The sequence below is a fragment of the Nomascus leucogenys genome, chromosome 3, assembly GCF_006542625.1.
Source record: "Nomascus leucogenys isolate Asia chromosome 3, Asia_NLE_v1, whole genome shotgun sequence".
Taxonomy (NCBI): Eukaryota; Metazoa; Chordata; class Mammalia; order Primates; family Hylobatidae; genus Nomascus; species Nomascus leucogenys.
In genome coordinates this window covers 19,011,240-19,031,753 of record NC_044383.1, presented here as the reverse complement: position 1 = coordinate 19,031,753, position 20,514 = coordinate 19,011,240, and the positions used below count along the sequence as shown (strand labels likewise).

General features: G+C 45.7%; 1 protein-coding gene across 9 annotated transcripts in view; it reads right to left on the bottom strand.

Annotated features, from left to right (window-relative positions):
- Positions 1 to 20,514, bottom strand: part of ABLIM1 (actin binding LIM protein 1) — a 334,526-nt gene that overhangs the window by 97,844 nt on the left and 216,168 nt on the right. For all 9 annotated transcript variants that reach the window (XM_030806674.1, XM_030806700.1, XM_030806691.1 and 6 more), the window contains exons 5-6: positions 14,565 to 14,691; positions 11,580 to 11,673 (exon numbers count right to left, since the gene is read on the bottom strand). In XM_030806674.1, coding sequence (XP_030662534.1) covers positions 11,580 to 11,673; positions 14,565 to 14,691 — 221 coding nt within the window. The remainder of the gene's footprint in view (positions 1 to 11,579; positions 11,674 to 14,564; positions 14,692 to 20,514) is intronic.

The following is a 20,514-nucleotide window of genomic DNA, read 5'->3' as shown; positions in this document are numbered from 1 at the left end:
ATATCAAACAAAGATAAATTTCTCACCTTTACTACCCATTCCTCAAGAACCAAAGTCGACTTCTTTCTAGTAATCACCAAAAATCTCTCTTGAACTCAGGACATTCACTGTGTGTGCCCATTACTTGGCCGTTTAATACTGTGGGTCCAAAATTACCGTGTTTTTGTTGTTGTCGTTTGTTTTGAGACACAGTCTTGCTCTGTCGCCCAGGCTGGAGTGCAGTGGCGTATGATCATAGCTCACTGCAGCACTGCAGCTTCGAACACCTGGGCTCTAGCATTCCCCCTGCTTCAGCCTCCCAAATAGCTGGGACTATAGACCCGCACCACCACACCCAGCTAATTTTTTAAATTTTTAGTAGAAGTGAGGTCTTACTGTGTTGCCTAGGCTAGTCCTGAACTCTTGGTCTCAAGTGATCCTCCTGCCTTGGCCTCCCAAAGTGCTGGGATTACAAGCATGAGCTATCACATCTGGCCCTGGATTATCTTTGTGCACTGAGAGACACCACCAAAGATTAAACTCTTTTTCTGCTCCCCCAAGAGAAGGTCATGAAAATCACCTTGGAATTCACTGAAGATCACCTCTGTCGGGTAGGTGGGGCACCCTGGAATCAATCATTTAGAAGAAGGGGCATGATCACCCCTTTTATGTCTATAGTGGTAAAAGAAGAGGTAAGCAGAGCCGGGGATGGGAGCTGGGAGGGAAAAGCAGGAAGGGGAAGGGTGCTGCTCTGTGTCCCTAAGAAAGCAGATGCAGGGGTCCTTCTGATGCCCTGATGTGCTGGGTTCGGGAGAGGAGAAAGGACTACTCTGCGGACATCATTTTGGTGCCCAGAATAGTGGCCAGTCGGGGAACTCTATCCCTTACTGCACTTGGTGGTAACTTGTCCAGGCCGCAGGCTGTGTCTCTCTGCTGCTGTTGAATCCCAGCCATTTCTCAACTGCCATACGCCCTGGGTCTCTGAAGAAGCTGCAACGGCCCTGGGCACTCATGATCCCTGAGGGGGTGGGGGGCAGGGGTTCCTGGGACACTCCAGGAAGTTTTCAGCTTGGATACTCCATGACTTTTAAAGATGCATGCCTTATCTCTCTGAAAACAAGTCCTAAATCTTACAGTTTCTTTTGTGACCCACCCCCCACCCCCGCCACCATCCCGCCGCATGTGGGGCTCCTAGCACGTGCTCAATAATCCTGGTTGACTTCCTGGAAGAGCCTCCCTTGACCTGCCGGGTCAGTTATTCCCGTGCTCACACATTTCAGCCATGAGCTCAACTCTCTGAAGTTAAATAACGCTGAAAAAAAACAAAACATCCTTTTAACTCAAGATAAATAGAAATTCTTTTCAAACTGTTATTTCCAGATAAGAAAGCCCTTCCATTTGTGCTGACAGGAAATGGGGTGATTTTTCCATAAATATTAAATCTTTACTGCATGGGAATGCAGTCTGCTGGTACCCTGTCATAACACGTTTCCTCCTGTTGAGAAAGTGGCCAGCTTTGGGTGAATCAGACAGATTTTCCTCAAATCATTCATTCAATCAATGTGCTCTGCCCTACTGGGTCAATTCCTAACCTGTTAGCCGTGAAGGGGACAAAATATTAGCACCAGGTTGTTGTTCTCCTATAAAGTGTTGCAAAACCAACCAACACAAACCATGTATTGGATTTCAACTGGAGTCTACTTTCCCAGCACTGGAGAGATTTTACATTCACTAAGCTACACTCTACAATCAAGGCCACGTCCTGTGCAGTGGCAACCTCTTGCCACATAAGGGAACAAAAGTTTAGACTCCCACAGAGGGAAAGAGCCTAGCATAGATTTTTTTTTTCCTGAGATGTTGTCTTGCTCTGTTGCCCAGGTTGGAGTGCAGTGGCATGATCTCGGCTCACCGCAGCCTCTGCCTCCTGGGTTCAAGCGATCCTCCTGCCTCAGGCTCCTGAGTAGCTGGGATTACAGGCTTGCGCCACCACGCCTGGCTAATTTGTGTATTTTTAGTAGAGATGAGGTTTTGCCATGTTGGCCAGGCTTGTCTTGAACTCCTGACCTCAGGTGATCTCCCACCTCGGCCTTCCACAGTGCTGAGATTACAGGCATGAGCCACCGTGCCTAGCCAAGCCTAGCATAGAATCTTGCATTAAGACATTTATTGACTTGAATGCCCATTCTTGTATAGATAGCTAGATATGTAGATGTGTGTATGTGAAATTGAGAGATAAATCATATACCATACAATTCACCCTTTTAAAGTATATAATTCAGTAATTTTTAGTACACAGTTGACCCTTGAACAGCATGGGTTTGAACCACATGGTTCCCTTTCTTTTAACCAAACGTGGATTGAAAATACAGCATTCAAGGGATGCAAAACCTCTGTACACAGAGGGTTGACTTTTCATATAAGTCAGTTCCTCAGGACTGACTTTGGGACTTAAGTCTGACAGATTTACCAGGGGGATGGTGGTCCTGGAACCAATCCCCTGCATATACTGAGGAATGACTATCTCATTGAGTTGTGCAGCCGTCACCACTGTCTAATTCTAGAACATTTCATTACTCCAAAAAGAAACCCCATACCCACTAGCAGTCACTCGTTATTTCCCCCTTCCCCCAGCCCCTGGCATTCTCTAACTTACTGCCTGTCTCTGTGGATTTGCCTGTTCCACACATTTCATACAAATGGAATTGAACAATTATGGTCTTTTGTGACTGTCTTTTTCTTTCTTTCTTTCTTCCTTTTTTTTGAGACGGAGTCTCACTCTGTCGCCTAGGCTGGAGTGCAATGGCATGATCTCAGCTCACTGCAACCTCTGCCTCCCAGGTTCAAGTGATTCTCATGCCTCAGCTTCCCGAGTAGCTGGGATCACAGGCACCTGCCACCACGCTCAGCTAATTTTTGTATTTTTAGTAGAGACAGGGTTTCACCATGCTGACCAGGCTGGTCTCGAACTCCCAACCTCAGGTGATCTGCCCACCTCAGCCTCCCAAAGTCTTGGTATTACCGGCGCAAGCCACCGCACCTGGCCCTGACTTTTTGTTCGCATAATGTTTTCAAGGTTTCTCGAAGTTGTAGTATATATCACAACTTCATTCTTTTCATGGCTGAATAATATTCCATTTTCTAAATATACCACCTTTTGCTTAATTCATATTTAAAATGAAGCAGTTTCTCCAGTTTATTGTCAAGTGATGGTCTGACAATAGACAAGGTGACCAGTGTCTCAATATTGACCCTGTTTCACAGGGCCTTCCTGACTGTCCATTGATCTACAGAGTCTGAGACTAGAGCTCCATGAAGAAAATATGCTCTCAAACTTGAGACAGCTTCGTCCATCCACAACATTCTCTAAGGGCAGAGCCAGATGGCCTGGTGGAGGCTACAGATGATTCAAGGAGGCCAGACTATGAGGCACAGAAACACAGCAGACTCTATGAGCAAAGTCACTGATTTTCAGTGACATTTTACACTGGTAAAAAGTAAACCAACCAAGCAGTACATGTTTATTGTCCTGAGAATAGGTATAAAAGGGCCACTGAGACAGGCCTTTGCCATCCACCAGGAATGGTAAGTTTTGGTCCTTCAGCAGGTTATATCAAGGGGCAAATTATTTGTTTTCTGTAATGATTATTGTCAGGTAGATAATAAAGTTCAGGCTCACTCACTCTCTCTCTCTGTCTCTATGTGTGTATGTCCCTATCTTCTGAGACTTGAAAGAGATCTATTTTCCTTTTCTTTTATTGATACATAATATTTTACATATTTATGGGGTTCATATGAGTATTTTTTTACATGCATATAATGTATAATGCTCAAGTCAGGGTATCTGGAGTATTTATCACCTTCAGTATTTATCATCTCTATGTCTCCCAGCTACTTTGAAATATACAGTATATTGCTGGTTAACTGTAGTCACCCTAGTCTGCTGCTGAACATTGAACTTCTTTGTTCTAACTGCATGTTTGTATCCATACACCAACCTAAGAGATCTATTTTCTAATCATGGTTCTGTCACACCAATTAGCTCCAGAGTCTCGAGCACTCAGTAGCCTCATCTGTAAATGAAGGTGACCAGTAACTAACTGCCCTGACCAGCTTGCAGGCCTGTGGTGAGAATTAAATGTTTACGAGATCACTTGCAGATTTTAAAAATATTATACAAAGTCAGGAGACAGTGGTGGCTCCCTGCCTACTGGGACATAGACCATCTCAACCAGTATACTCAGATAACTTGATTTTTTTTCGCTTCCATGATCCTCAAAAATATTTGGGTCTACAATTAATTAATTGGATGAAAGCATGAATTCCTCTGAGCACAGTGAGAATGAGAAGAATGCAATTAGCCTTCAGCATGGACACGGGTTATTATTTGTTCCTTGCATGTGTATGATATACACAGAACAAGAAAAGGGGAATTGACATTTCAGCTTCTCTTTTGCAAATTACATCTCTGATGGTGACAAAAAGATTAGATGTCATGCAAGCATCCTAGGATAACCTATGTTTTGCTCACTAGAGAATAGCTTAGCCCAGAAGAAGACCTACTCACCGCTTATGATTACTGCAACATAACATACTTAAAATACCTATGCCAAAAAGAAGGAAGGGGACAAGGGCCTCCAATTTATAATGTGAATTCGCCTCAGAAACATCATAAACATTTGTCCCTCAGCTTTGTGAAAAAGCAGTTTTTTTAATCAGTCCAAAAGCAAAACAAAACAGAACCACCAGTTTTTAATTCCTCTGAGAGTCGAGGAAAAGGATTTGGCTGAATCCCATTGTGATTCCATTTCCTTCACTCCAGGAGTTCAGCAGGAGGAGTCTAAAAGTGAGTCTAAATCCTGTCCCACCATCCACCCTTTCCAAGTTAACAGATAAAGACAGGGGAGGGTGGCCCCGTAGGGCAGAATGGACAGGCATTCCAGGGTCTAGAGGACTTCCCTCGGCTCCATCTGAGGCTCTTTCTTATGTGGTGGGTGTACAGGCTGTCACAGACATCACTGCACGTTCCCAGAGAGCACAGGCGGCACAGTAAATACCACGCGACACAAGGACAGGTGCCACCAGCCCGCCTGGAAAGACCAGATGAGCCCAGGCCAACTGATTGCTGGGTGCGGTGATGTGAGGAAAGGGAAATCGTGGGACTCAGAGCCCCGCCCTCTCTCTCTGTGGTCAGAATGCACCTAAGACAACTTTCCTTTCAGGGAAGAGAACAAAAGAATGCTCCCGTGCAGCCTGGCAGGTGCCTGCTCAGGGAAGTACCACTCTGCAGTGTGGGAAGAGGGCTGAGCGCCTTTGTCCTGAGTGAACCAGTGCAGTGCTCCGTGCACACAGGTAGCCCCTGGGGGCATAGGAATTGTGCAAGACAGCTTGAGAGGCCAAGAGAAAGTCAAGCCCACCCTTTGTTAGTCTGTTGGTAAAACAGCCCAAGACTAGGGGAAGAACACGTGGGACAAAACCTTTTCCTTTACCCTCCAGACTTCTGTTTTCAGTTGGACATTTGCTTTTTTTCCCAAACACTTGTCAAGAATAGACTCAACCTCTATCTAATCCAAAGAGGTATGGGGCTGGGCGAGGTGGCTCACGCCTATAATCCCAGCACTTTGGGAGGCCAAAGCGGGCAGATCGCCTGAGGTCAGGAGTTCGAGACCAGCCTGGCCAATGTGGTGAAACCCCATCTCTACTAAAAATACAAAAATTAACTGGGCATGGTGGTGTGCACCTGTAATACCAGCTACTTAGGAGGAGGAGACAGGAGAATCGCTTGAACCTAGGAGGTGGGGGTTGCAGTGAGCTGAGATCATAACACTGCACTCCAGCCTGGGCAACAGAGCAAGACTCTGTCTCAAACAACAACAACAAAAAGAGGTATGGGAAGTATTACATAAGAGTGTGGTGTTCCAGAGAAGATTCCATATCTTAAGAAAGCACCATCAAAAAAAATCTACTTTTAACTATGTGCCTAGAGATGTCATATCTTTGTAAAGAGAGACCAAGAAACTCAGTTGCTGTCTTGCTTAAATGCAGGGTTGGAGAGATGAGACTAACCCCCTTATAAATTTGGGAGTCCTTACTTGATTGCACCCACCACGAGCTGCCTTCATTTTGAAACTAGCTGTTGCTATTGATAATAACAACCATTTTGTTGCTGTTTCTTTTCTTTATGAGGCTAGCAGGTGAACCACCTGTACCCTGGAAAGGATGTCTGCTGGAGTGAGAGCTCTCCTAGGGCTTATCTACCAAAGATGGGAAGAAATGCATTCCAAAGAGATGCCCCACTCCTCCATGACATTAGTGACCTAAGTCTGAAGTTTCTTCTAGCTTCCTGTTACCATTAGGCTGTTAGGCAGAAAGGAGGTGGGGGCAGGGGAAGGGGGAGGAGGAGGGGAGAAGGAAGGGGGAGGAAGGCTGCTTCAGAGAAGTTCGGAGAAAAGATGGAGAGAGCAAACTGGAGTATCTCATACTAATTTGCCCCTGCGCTTCTTAATTAGGAGGCAGGTTGTAAATATCTTCAGAACGCTCCTAAATTTATAGGTTAATCAGCAGAAGCATTTGAAGATGTACCATTTATAGCGAGATCTCCCTAAAAAGAGAATCTTGCTGTCGAAAACAAAACTGAAAGCAAGTGATGAGAAATCAAGCTACAATTTGAGTGTATGCTCTGTACTGAGTGCTACGTGCTGGTTTCCAGAAAAAAAGAACCATTGGCTCTGTCTGATCCCTTACAGCCAAGACATGAGAATTCTAGAACTCAGATCCTTAGAGCCGAAGGGACTCCAGGAGGTCTAGCAGCCCAAGTCTTGGAATTACATGTATATTTTCAGTTCTTGCACTTAAAGAAAAGAAAACTGAGGCTCAAAGAAGTGGCAAGCTTTGCCCAAGGGCCCCCAGCTGGTGAGTACAGATTCAGATTGGCTCCAGCCAGAGCCTTTTCCCTGAGCCGCTGGTGCTCAGGCTCGCCTCCCCACCCATTCAAGCTGATGTAATTTTCAGGGCTTACAAGGATTAAGGAATGGCAGAGACAGAGAGAACTCGAGGGCTGCTGGAGGTTACATGCCAGTCTCTTTACCTGGGAAATGAAGACAGCCCCAAGAGGCTGAACAACCTGCCCTAAGTCACTCAGGAATGAGTGACACAGCCAGACCTGGAGCATCTCTTCTCTATCATTGTCCAGTGACCTTTCTCTTTCTCAAAGGACCCTCAGGTGTCTGGTGGCATCTCTGGTGACACCACACCTAGAGAGGCCTTAGGGTCCTCTTAGGGCTCAGTGAATGTTAAATTAAAACCACACAGGGTCTGCAGGCCTCGCTGGGATGATATTTACATGATTTCCCAGGCTTACCCGAGTGGGTTGAATGGTGACCTGATCCTCACCAAAAGAGACTCCATATCAAATCCCTGGAACCTGTGAATGCTAGCTTATTTGGGAGAAGAGTCTTTGCAGATGTAATTAAGCAAAGGATCTTGAGATGGGGAGGTCATCTTGGATTATCTGGGTGGGCCCTGAATCCAATGACAAGTGGCTTTACAGGAAAGAGGCAGAGGGAACTGTAACAGAGAAAAGGAGACAACACGGAAAAGGCAGCCACGTGAAGACAAAGCCAGAGATTTGGAGGCTGCCATAAGCCAAGGAACACGCAGAGCCATCAGAAACTGGGAGAGGCAAAGAAAGGCCCTTCCCTAGAGCCTTCAGAGACAGCATGGCCTTGCCCGCACCTTGCTTTCAGACGTCTAACCTCAAGAACTGAGAGAACTCAGTTTAAGAACTAACCTCAAGAACCTCTAGAACTGTTTTAGCTTGTTATTTTAAGCCACCACTGCTAGAGCTGACACAGAAAACTAATACATTTGTAAAGGGATAAAATAAATTCATCTGTGGATAAAATAAATATAAAAAACCAGAAAAACCCAAGGTTCACAGTATTTACAACAAATCCACCATCATAATATTTCACCACCACCAAGACCCAAGCATGAGAGGCCGAGGGAGGAGTGTGTGGAGACCGTCCTGCTTTGTGTTGGTAACCAAGCCAAACCGACTCACAAGCCGTCACACGTCAGTGTGATAACCCTGCAGGACATTTTTCTAGCTCACACGCCCATCTGAGGACTACGTCTGCTGGGTGGATTCTGAATCTGAGGCTGAACATGGTGCAAACTACTCCCAGACGTCTCAACTCTGAAAGCCCCGCATGGAAAGTCTCCAAGTCTTAAGCCTCACAAAACGGCCTTCACAGAAACCTGAAGCCAATTTGAGAAGAGGCCTCTGCAGCCACAGTGAATGCCAAATGACTCAGGTCTTGAAGCAGAAAACAGAGTAAGCAGATGTTTCTTCCAAATGGCATGTTCTTGGATCTAGCTTTATTTTAGATTTTCTTCCCCACAGCTGTTGAGCTAAATCTGAAGGGAATCAACACACACACACACACACACACACACACACACACACACTCAGACACACATACACACAGAGCCCTTTCCCTCCCCAACATGTTTTGGGGGAACACAGCTCCACATGTGGACTAAGAAGACTGCAAACATGGCTGTCACAAATGTGGGGACCACGTTCAGTATTTTCTCGCCTCTCTGTACAGCTGGACATCTGGGAAATCATTCTGATGTTCTATTGTTTCTTTTTATGAGGGCCAGGCTTGGTTGCTCATGCCTGTAATCTCAGCACTTTGGGAGGCTGAGGTGGGAGGATTGCCTGAGGGCAGGAGTTAGAGACCAGCCTGGACAATAGAGTGAGACTCTCCTGTTCTTTACAAAAAATAACAAAATTAGTTGGGTGTGATGGTATGCACCTGTAGTCCCAGCTACTCAGGGGGCTGTGGCAGGAGGATAGCTTGAGCCCAGGAGTTCAAAGTTGCAATGAGGTATGATTGTCCCACTGCACTCCAGCCTGGGCAACAGAGCAAAACCCTGTCTCTAAAAAAAAAAAAAAAAATAAGAAAAGAAAAAGATGACGAAGAAGTTAGAAGGAAGAAAGAAGAAAGAAGTTAGAAGAAAGAAAGGAGGAAGGAGGAGGGAGAAGGGAGGAGGGGCGAGGAGGGAGAAGGGAGGAGTGGGGAGGAGGGAGGAGGAGAGAGGAGGAGGGAGGAGGAGGGAGGAGGAGGAGAAGAAGGAGGAGGAGGAGGAGAAGAAGGAGGATGAGGAGGAGGAGGAGGAAGCAGGCAGAAGGAGGAAGAAGAAGAAAGAAGAAGGAGGAGGAGAAGGAAATTTCCAAGTTGCTCGCAACTCAACAGGTTTATTTCAGTCCTCCACAAGAGATCAAACTCAGGAACCCCAAGGGAAATGGTGTCAGGCCCCAGTCAGGGCACTTCTGAGAAGAGCTCTCTGGTGAGGGATGAGGGATGGACTCAGGGCCAGGAGGGGAGGCACCAACCTCCTGTGCATCACACTCTGAGCGCTGTGATGGGACTGCTCGGACTCCAACCTCCCCATCAGGTGGGTCCCATCCACCTTCTCCAACAGCCTTCCTGGGGATATGCTTCTTTCTCCCTGGTCAAGACACTAGTTTTGAAGTGTCCTTGGGTCAATAATTAAAGCTTTATTGAAAAGGCTATGAGAGAACCTCTTTCCACCCTTCCTGTGTGTGCGGAGGCGGGGGCCCGTTTCTCAGGCTCCACTCCAGCCAGCACCACCATCATTTTGTGCCCAGAGTTCTGCAGTAGCCTCCTAGCTGGCCTGTCTCCACCCCAACTCGCTTTCCAGCCATTTAAAAAAACATCTGAGCTGAAATGCACATACTATAAAATTAAACATTTTAAAGTGAACAGTTCAGTGGCACTTAGTACATTCATTCACAATGCTATGCAACCACCTCCGCTAATTCCAAAATATTTGCATCACCCCAAAAGGAAATCCTGCATCCGTAAAGCAGTAATTTCCTATTTCCCCTTCCCCCAGCCTTTGGCAACTACCAATCTGCTTTCTATCTGTATGGATTTACCTATTCTAGATATTTTATATAAATGGCATCATACAATATGTGGCCTTTTGTGGCTGGTTTCTTTTACTTAAAGGCTCATCCTGTGGTCGGCAGCACTGCTTCAAGGCTGGATAATATTCCACTAGTTGGATACACCACGTGTTGTTATCCATTCACCTGCTGATGGACATTGGGTTGTTTCTACCTTTCGGCTGATGTGAATAGGGCTGCTGTGAACATGTGTGTACATAGATTTGAGAACTCTCATAGATTCTTTACACAACAACCTGGTCTAATCACATGACACTCCAGCTACAAGCAGTGCAATGGTTTCCCACTGCTTTTAGGGTAACACCCAAACTCCAGAATGTGACTCTTGGGACCCTGCCCACTTCTCCAGCATCATCTGTCACATCCGTGCTCCTGCCCAACTGACATTTCTTATGTATCCTGTGCTTTTCCTCACCTCTGAGCCTCTGCAGGTGTTGCTCCCTCTTCCCAGAACCCTCTTCCTGGGGCTAAAAGGCAACTGCATTTGACCACAACCACACCCTTCTCTCCCAAATGCAATCAGCTGCCCAGGTCCCAGCACACAGCCAATGCTGGCACCTCTGTGCTTCATGGAAAGGGCTTACAGTGGGATTTAGGGGGATACCCTGGACCTTTGCTGTGAAACCCCATGGAAGAGACAGCACAGCCCAGAAACACCGTGGTGGGGGGGGCCTTGGATCTGTGTCTGTGTCTCTGAAATGTGCCCTGCTGGGAAGGTGGAACATGGATGGCTCCGTGGATTCAGCAGCCTGGTGCCTGACTAAGCAAGGTGACAAGCTGCAGGACCTGTAGTCATCCCCCTAGTTGTGGGGCTTCCTGACCCACCTCTGCTTGGGCCATACTCTCCATGCTGGCAGGTGGGCCACAGATGAGGCAGTCTTACTTTTTCCTTGGACCTGGCTGACACCCCACAGGCCTGGGAGAAGTAGGGTAGTGACTCCTTCTGAACTCTGGCCCCAGAATTCTGTGTCTCACCCCAGAGGAATTGGCTCAGCCCAGAGGCAGAAGCCTGTGTGGCAGCTGCTGAGAAAGCAGGAAGAAAGCTCCCTAGCTGGAGGCGGTCGCACCTGAACTTGACAGGCTTCAGCTCAGCCCCAGCCACAGGGTGCTCTGGGTCACACAGGATGTGGTTTTTGAAGGTTGGGGAAGCCAACGCCTCTACCTTTCCCCCACTCTTCCTTTCTTAGCTTCCATTCTGAGCCTCTGCTTCCTGAATCTGCACACGCCCACAGATGCACGCATACACATATGCACACACGCACACATGGATGTATACACACATGATTTCACGCCCTCTTCATTTACTCTTATCTAACTTCTAAAAATGAAAATGGTCTAATATAGCCTCTCCTACATAACTCCCATCAGAACCCTTATCATTCTTTTTTTTTTTCCTTTGCAAATTCTCCATTATTCCAATTTCCACATGAGCCTTTGAGGAGAGTGCAGCACCTCAATTCTCGAAAACAGTCACCTGCGACTACTTTCTTTCTCCACAGGTGAAAAAAAGATGGAGGAGGTGGGAAAGGGTCCCCTCTTGTGTGTTTCTGAGGGCCGCTGAGGAAGATGGCGGTAGCTGTGAGGGAGCCGGTCTGCCACTTACCTCCAGGACTTTCCCTGTGATAAACTGGTGACACGCCTCACATTTCACCCCAAAGAGTCCCTGGTAGTCCTTTTCACAGTACGGGGCACCATCCCTGCAAGAAAAAAACGTGTTCGGCTCCTGAGGAGGTGGCCAGGGGCTGGAGAAGACACCAAAACCACATTTCTCCAAGGCTTTTCCACAGAAGGACAGGACATATTTCTCCCCCGCCCGGTGTTCACATGCCTGGCAATCCAGTCAGATCTGGCCAGACAGGATCAAAACCACAAACAAAACAATCCAGAGAGCGCTCTGCGGCTCTCGGTGCCACACAGGCGAAACAGCCATGTTGCCATATGGTCACCCTTGCTGATTTTTTACTGTCTCAGAGCTAACTAGCAGAAAGCCTGGCAGCATTCTCTTTCCACAGGCCCCCTGGGCATGGAGGAGCACTGAGCCCACTGAGCCCACATAACAATAATTAGTAAACCAGAAAAAGAATGGTATTAATGAATCTGAAGAAGACACTGGCAAATCAATAGGCAATGTCACACCTGAAGGCAAAACACTAGAGACAATTTCATTAAAACCACAATAAAGGCAAAGCTATAAAATATTGTTAATGTATATAATACATACGGTTATTAATATGACACTGAGGCCAGGCACGGTGGCTCATGCCTGTAGTCCCAGCACTTTGGAAAGCCGAGGCACTCTGGGAACAGCTGAGGTCAGGAGTTTGAGACCAGTCTGGACAATATGGGGAAGCCCTGTTTCTACTTAAAAAAAAAATACAAAAATTAGCCAGGTGTGGTGGGGTGTAGCTGTAAGTCCCAGCTACCCAGAAGGCTGAGGCAGGAGAATTGCTTGAACCCAGGAGGTGGAGGTTTCAGTGAGCCAAGATCACACCATTGCATTCCAGCCTGGGTGACAGCACAAGACCCCATCTCAAAAAAAAAAAAAAAAACCACTGAGCCCATCAGATGTGGGTTCAGCATTCATCCCCCCACAAGGGGCCCACATGCCAGACTACAGCCTCTGAACAGCCTCCAGACACCACCTCCTCAGCTCTCAGGAGGCCTCTGGGGCCCAGGGCCACCTCCTCCAGCTCAGGCAACCTCCACCATTTACTTTGGAGCACAGGAAAAATATTATATCTTGTGTGTGATTGCATGGAAAAGCTATAGAGTGCCACCCTACACTGCCAAGTTACCCACCCCTGCATAGCTTGCAGTGTTCCATTAGAAGCCAGGCACCTGTCTTCTTATTTTGTCCATCGTGGTCACCCGAAGAGCTTCTTGCCTTTTTTTTTTTTTTTTTTTTTGAGACGGAGTCTCACTCTGTCTCCAGGCTGGAGTGCAGTGATGCAATCTTGGCTCACTGCAACCTCCGCCTCCCAGGTTCAAGCAGTTCTCCTGCCTCAGCCTCCCAAATAGCTGGGGTTGCAGGCGCCTGCCACCGGGCTTGGCTCATTTTTTGTATTTTTACTAGAGATGAGGTTTCACCATATTGGCCAGGCTGGTCTCGAACTCTCGACCTCAGGTGATCCGACTGCCTCGGCCTCCCAAGGTACTGGGATTACAGGCATGAGCCACCGCACCCAGCCTTCTTGCCCTTTCAATGCAGGTGTTTCAGCCCTACCCTGGGCCTGTAGAATTAGATTTCTAGCGGGTAGGGCCCTTTTGTTTGTTTGTTTCACTACATTTTTATTTTTATTTTTTGTTTTTTTATTTATTTTTTATTTTTCATTTTTTTTGAGACAGAGTCTCACTCTGTCGCCCAGGCTGGAGTGCAGTGGCGCAATCTCGGCTCACTGCAAGCTCCGCCTCCCGGGTTCACGCCATTCTCCTGCCTCAGCCTCTCCAAGTAGCTGGGACTACAGGCGACCGCCACTACGCCCAGCTAATTTTTTGTATTTTTAGTAGAGACAGGGTTTCACCGTGGTCTCGATCTCCTGACCTCGTGATCCGCCCGCCTCGGCCTCCCAAAGTGCTGGGATTACAAGCGTGAGCCACCGCGCCCGGCCTGTTTCACTATATTTTTAAACCACATTCATTAATATTTTCAAATAGGTGATTTCATGTGGTTGGGGAAATGAATGAATGAATTTATTTGTTTATTTTTTTGAGACAGGGTCTCACTCAGTTGCCCTGGCTGGAGTGCAGTGGTGCGATAATAGTTCACTGCAGCCTTGATCTCCTGGGCTCAAGTGATCCTCCCACCTCAGACTCCCAAGTAGCTGGGATTACAGGCATGTGCCACCAAGCCTGGCTTGAAAATTTATTTATTTATTTATTTATTTATTTATTTATTTATTTATTGGTAGAGATGAGGTCTCGCTATGTTGCTCAGGCTGGTCTTGAACTCTTGAGCTCAAGTGATCCTCCCACCTTGGCCTCCCAAGTGTGGAGATTACAGGTGTGAGCCACCGCGCCCAGCAGGAAAATTTTTTTAAGGCATAAAAAGGTATACAGTGAAGAATTTCCCCTCATTGCCAGGCTACATTTAAAAAAAAAAAAAAAAAACCCTCACTTCCTTAACTGTAGCTGTTATCCACTATTATTGAACATGAGCCCATTTCCTGGCAGGCTGTTTTGTGCACAGTCCTAAAGGGCCCACGACCTAGGCTTTGTGTGTTTTTGGGGGGCGTCTATAAATGTACTCCAGCCCTGGAAGGAGGACAAAGGCTTACTAGTCCCTCATAGGAGAATGAATAGCAACAGGGAAATTATTAAATGCTTAATTGGTAATGACATACAGTGTAACATTGTCAGCTTCGTTAATTGTTAAATTAGGCAATGATTAACGTATCATTAGGTTTATAGTAGCCAAAGCAAAAGAACACAATTCTTTTCAAAAGTTTTATAGCAACAAGTTCATTCTGATGGTAGGATGTGAACAATTTCAGCATCATTGATGGGGTGGGGTCCCCGAGACCAGGACCTGCAGAAGAACCACAACGCCCGGTGCCCACTGAAAGGAACGCGTGCCCACGCCCAGCCTTACTTGCTGATGTACTCCCCGGTGAGGACCTTCCCGCAGGACTTGCATTTAAAGCACCCCAAATGCCACTGCTTATCCAGCGCCAGCAGCGCCTGCCCATTCTTGATATCTCTTCCGCAGCCGGCACAATCTGAAAAAGAGCAGCCGCCAGTGGTTACTACACATTTCCTTTGCTAAATCCAAGCAGGCAGCCCAATTTCAATCCCACTGTGTGCCCATCACACACTCAATCAATATTTACTCAAGCACCATCTCAGGTCAGTTTCTTTCCTTGCGCAAAATCTTTCTCGGTGAAGGCTCACAGGCTGCGTCCTCGGAAGGACACAGCACGGAAGCTTCATGAACCTCCGTGGATCTAAGGGGATGGGTGTCCTTCACCCATCTGCTTACTTGGGGTTTTTTTAATGCACCCTCTGAGCTACAGATCGCGCAGAGAATATTTAATTGTAGTGTCTTGGCTGTGATTTTAAGAAAGCGCGCATAGGCATTTATTAATTGAGGGCACTGTGAACAACTCAGCACTTTATGCTGATGCCTCGCCTGACACTATATACGTGATTACTCCTGGAAGGCTGCCCGTAAATCTCATTTTTGTAAATGGGACCCTACTTCCTTATCAACCCAAACCAGCCTTTCAAAGATTTGTGATCATCAATTAAATGGCTCTTAATTCCTTAGCACTCAATTCTCCTTGGCAGGCTCCTGGAAGGATAATAAAGGAGAAATTATTTCTTCATGGTAAACAGTGTGGGCCTGGAATGAGACATCCCAGCGCTGAACCCCAGCTAACTCCTCGTTGGCTAGCTATGTGATCAAGGCAAGTTACACCCTTTTGAAGCCTGGGTTTCTTCTTAGGGAAGTGGGAATGTTATCAGCACCTGGTCTCAGGCCTTTGAGGAGGATTCAGTGCATTTAATAGATTAAGCAGTAGATGGCGCATTGCAAGTGACTAGAAACATTTGCTGTTATTACAATTGCCATAATTAATCTGATTATCGACTGCTTCATTCTGTTAGGGAAGTTGGGTATTTAAAAGAATCCAGAAGACTGTAAATTGGTGCAACCTTTCTGGAAAGCAACTTCATCTACAGACATTCCAAATCAATGTATCTGGGAGAATGAAAGCAGGCATGTGTCAAGTTGGCCACGGTGTTCCCAGCTGATCAGACAGAACACATACAGAATAAAGCCATGTCCTGGCAAGGCCATTTAGTGGCCAGGTTTGGACCAAGACAAAGTCCACTTGGTACACAAAGTGATGAAACAACCCCCTCTTCTGATCACATCCGTGACTGCCACTGCTTTTTCCTAATGACGCTTCTAGCCCAACTTTAATTCTCTGACCATCCAGAAAAACTTAAGAGACCCAATCACTGACCTGGTCCTGCTTCTTGACAACACTTAACCTAGAACTGCTTCTGCTCCTTTGAATCCTCTTTAAAATTACCTAGCACGTGGGCTGGGTGCGGTGGCACACAACTGTAATCCCAGAACTTTGGGAGGCCGAGGCGGATGGATCACCTGAGGTCATGAGTTCAAGACCAGCTTGACTAACGTGGTGAAACCCCGCCTCTACTAAATACAAAAAAATTAGCTGGGCATGGTGGTACATGCCTGTAATCCCAGCTACTCGGGAGGCTGAGGCAGGAGAATTGCTTGAACCTGGGAGGCAGAGGTTGCAATGAGCTGAGATCATGCCATTGCACTCCAGCCTGGGCAACAAGAATGAAGCTCTGTCTCAATAAATAAATTAAATAAATAAAATTACCCAGCACAAGCACAAATGCTGTGAAAACTCCTCCAAACTGCATCCAGAGTGGACTCACAGTTCCTCTGGCTTGCCTCTTGCTGCAGCTAGTTTGACCCGCTTTTTTTTTTTTTTTTTAATGACAGGTGTATTTCTGGTGATCTTGGTCAGTGGGTGTTCACATAACCTTGAGATCCAGTAATTATTTTATGTCTAAGATTTTATTCTACAAATATATTTTGCAAAAGCACATATGTGCATGCACATGTTCCCTACAGCATTTCTCTAATAACAAAAACTGGAAATAGGCTATATGGACATCAGTGAAGGGCCAGTTAAATAAATTATAGTATAGTCGATAATGGAATACTATGTGCTGTTCAAAAGAATGAGGCAGATTTGTGCTCTGGCATGGAAAGATGTTCAAAATAGATCAAGTAAAAAAAGCAGGCCATAGAACAGTAAGCATAGCATAAGCTCATTCATAAAAAAGTAGTAAAGAAAATGGTGTGTGTGTCCTAGTCCCAGAATAGAACATTTCTGGGGGAAAACATTAAAAATTCTTAAGAAACTTCCCTCTCTGGAGGAGGACTTTACTGTTTAACTTCACATCCTCTGTGTTTGAATTTTTAAACCATGATAATGTAAAAAATTTGACCATTTATAAAATTTAAAAATATAAGTTCTGAATATTGCAAATTAGAATTTCTTAACATATAGCCCATTATCTAGTACACATATGAGTGTGTATTAGATGGTCATATGCATATGAGTGTATATTAGGTGGTCATAAAAGATTAAGCATTTTTTTTAAAAGCTGGGGTTTATATGAATTCCAACATCTGACCAAAATTTTTATAAAAGGAATCTCACATCTGGTAGTTTACTATAAAGATAAAAATGGAAGGCCACGATATTTGTTTAAAAATATAATTTTTAAAGGTTAGGAGCACAGTATGGATATAAGAAAACTGATAGTTTTTTTTTAAAAAGACTATTTAGAGCAGGTGTAGGTTCACAGCAAAATTGAGCAGAAGGTACAGAGATTTCCGATACAACCCCAGTCCCTACTCGTGCACAGCCTCCCCCGTTAGCAACATCCCCCACCAGAGTGGAACCATTGTTATAACTGATGAACTGACATTGACACATCATGATAGCCCAGAGTCCACAGCTTACATTAGGGTTCAGTCTTGATGTTGGACATTGAGTTTGGACAAAGGTATAATGACATGTACCTGCTATTATAGTATCATACAGAGTAGTGTCACTACCCTAAAAACTCTCTGTACCCCACCTATTCATCCCTCCCTCCTCCTAACTCCTGGAAACCACTGATCTTTTCACTGTCTACATAGTTTTGCCTTTTCCAGGATGAAATGGACAATTTTTTAATCCAAGTCTAACTGAAATTTTTCTTTATTCTTCTAATTACATAGTTCCCACTAGGTGGCGGCAAAGATTTAAATAATAAGGAAGATGCTGTTTAATAGAATTTTTAAAGGAGAAAATCAACTTTCAGAGATGGCTTTTTCATTTCTACAAATGACAATGGATGGGCTCAGGGAGGTTGACAAAGCTGTTTGCAGTCTCCCTGCTGCACCAAAAGTGAGGTCCAGGGAGATGGATGGTGTGGGGAAGGTAGGAGCAGCACGGGCACTGGTGTCGGGAAGACTTGGGCAAGTTACTCTCTCCGAACCCTCATTTCTTCATCTGTAAAATGCGGACAACAGCCATTGCCTAGGCTGCTATCAGGAAGAAAAGAGATCATGCACTGTAAAGCGTTTTGCACAATACAATGCTTGGTACATGTGAGCCACTCAATAGACTCCCTTTTTCCTCGGTTAGAAGCAGTTAGGTCTTGGGCTGTTTACAAGCACCTCAGTGCCCAGACATCCCAGAGCTATGAAAGAAGCAAAGACACAATTTGAAAATAAAGACCACTGTTAGGGGATAGAAAGTCTTGAGGGCTTGACCTACAGCCAATCAGAGGCTGAAGTGGAGTCACACCCTATACAAATGAAGGACTGGCCCATGGCCAATCAGAGGCTGAAGTGGAAACTTGACCTGCAAACAATCAGAGACTGAAGTGAAAGACTGGCCCATGACCAATCAGAGGCTGAAGTTTTCCTTTTGATTTAATTCTAGGAAGTCAACTTCAAATTCGCCTTAGGCTCCCAGTCTCTAGACCCTATTTTCCTGCCTCACCACTACGATCATTCTGCACTGAGGGCTTTCTAGAATCAGGTACCATGTGAGGGCTTTGTAAACATGGTACCATTTAGTTTTCACAATCATTCTAGTCAAAGTGCCTTGCAGACTGGAAGCTCTCTGACTTCACAGGTGCTATCTATGCCATTGAGCTCCTCCATGCCCTGTATGGTGCCTCATGGGGACAGCCACTCTATGTTTTACAGAAAAATATTCACTGAATGCTTAAAGCCAGCCAGCTGGTAAGTTTGGGCTGGAAATAAAGGCTAAGGTTAGGCCTTCTTCCTGCCAAACCCTACAATACACACCAAGCAAATCAACAAGGAGCACCTCCTAGATAAGGGAATACCAGCCCACGTCAGAATCCTGACCTGAAGTATTCTGGTGTAGTTCACAGAGCCTACCCACTCCTGCCTGGACAAAGCCATGGTCTTCACTTGAGCCTGACATTGTACTGGAGAGAGTGGAAAAGATGCAGAGACAAAAGATTCATGCTGGATTGCTCACTCCTTCCACGCTCACTCCAACTAAGCTCTTTCATAAAGAACAAAATGTCCTACTCTGTATCTTCATGTTTTTCAGCTGTTGAGAAAATTGTTTCCACATCACTGAAGCAGCTGCCGATAAATATAGAAAGCTGGTGATTGGCACTGGAATTATTGCCAACATCAGAAGTAGGTGAATATGCAGTGGCATCGAGGAAATAAAACCCACGAGCAACTCGCCAGTGTCCTACCCAGGAAAAATAATGACCTAATGTGGAAAAAAAAAAAAAAAGAGAGAAAAAGCCTGACCTTAAACACTTGACCCTGAGCCCTTCACCCTTGGCATCAAAAGCCAGAAAAAAGCAGGGATTTGGCTACTCACGTCCAGGTTAAATTAACATCCATCTACATAGCCGCTTCCAAATTGATACCATTTTGTTCAAAGGCAATTAATATCCTTGACAATAGGGATCTTGCCTGTCACTCTTAATATATTTATTTGTTTATTTATGTATTTGAGCACAGGGCTATGGACACCTGGGCTGCAAAGGTAAGTTGAAGAAGGGGACATGTTGCTTTCAGGAAAAAAGAGAAGAGATCATGCACTGTAAAGTGTTTTGCATAATACAATGCTTGGTACATGTGAGCCACTCAATAGACTCCCTTTTTCCTTGGCTAGGAGCAGAGTTAGGTCTTGGGCTCTTTACAAGCACCTTAGTGCTCAGACATCCCAGAGCTATGAAAGAAGCAGACACAACTTGAAAATAAAGACCACTGTTAGGGGATAGAAAGTTAAGAGAGAAGTCATCTCCTGGGCAGCAATTAAGCTTCTCTCAGCCTAGGCACCTAATGTTCTCCTTGAGAACTATTTCTGCCTTCCTGCAATTTCCCATTTGAGATGAATAAGGGCCCCAAAGATGTCTTACTCTGTGAAGATGCCTCTCTGGAAAAGAAGGCTGAGGACATGGGGCTAGCTTTAAAAAAAGAGAACCATGTGCTAGCTAAATTCCCAGCCACCACTACCGTCCCAGGCCTGCATGCTTTGAATGTGCAGAGTCATTCATAAAGGTAGTAATTGCCATTCAGAGCAACTACCTAGCCAGGATCAAAGCTTCCAGAATACAGAATGGGACTTCTCCTAGTGTCTTGGAATTTTTGGCTAAAACCTCTGAGCTGAGAATGATGGGGAGAAGTATCCCATCTTCCAAAGAAGGGTGCTAGGAATATCCTTGCAGGACTTATCAAAAGATGGTAGACTCTACCTGATGACTATCAACCCTATGGCCTACTCAACTCTGAAATCAGACATTGGAAAACAGAGAGCTGAGAGTCAGCAGGGAGCTCTTCACACAGCAGGAGAGTGGTGTTCCCCTCTGCTCTGCTGCAAGGGTTACAGGATCCTGTTAGAAGGAGGAACAGCCTCCCACTCTGCCTAGATGTTTACTGAGTGGGGAAACTCAGGCCCTACCGCTGCTGTGCCAGTCAAGAGAAGCTTTTGATGTATCCTGGA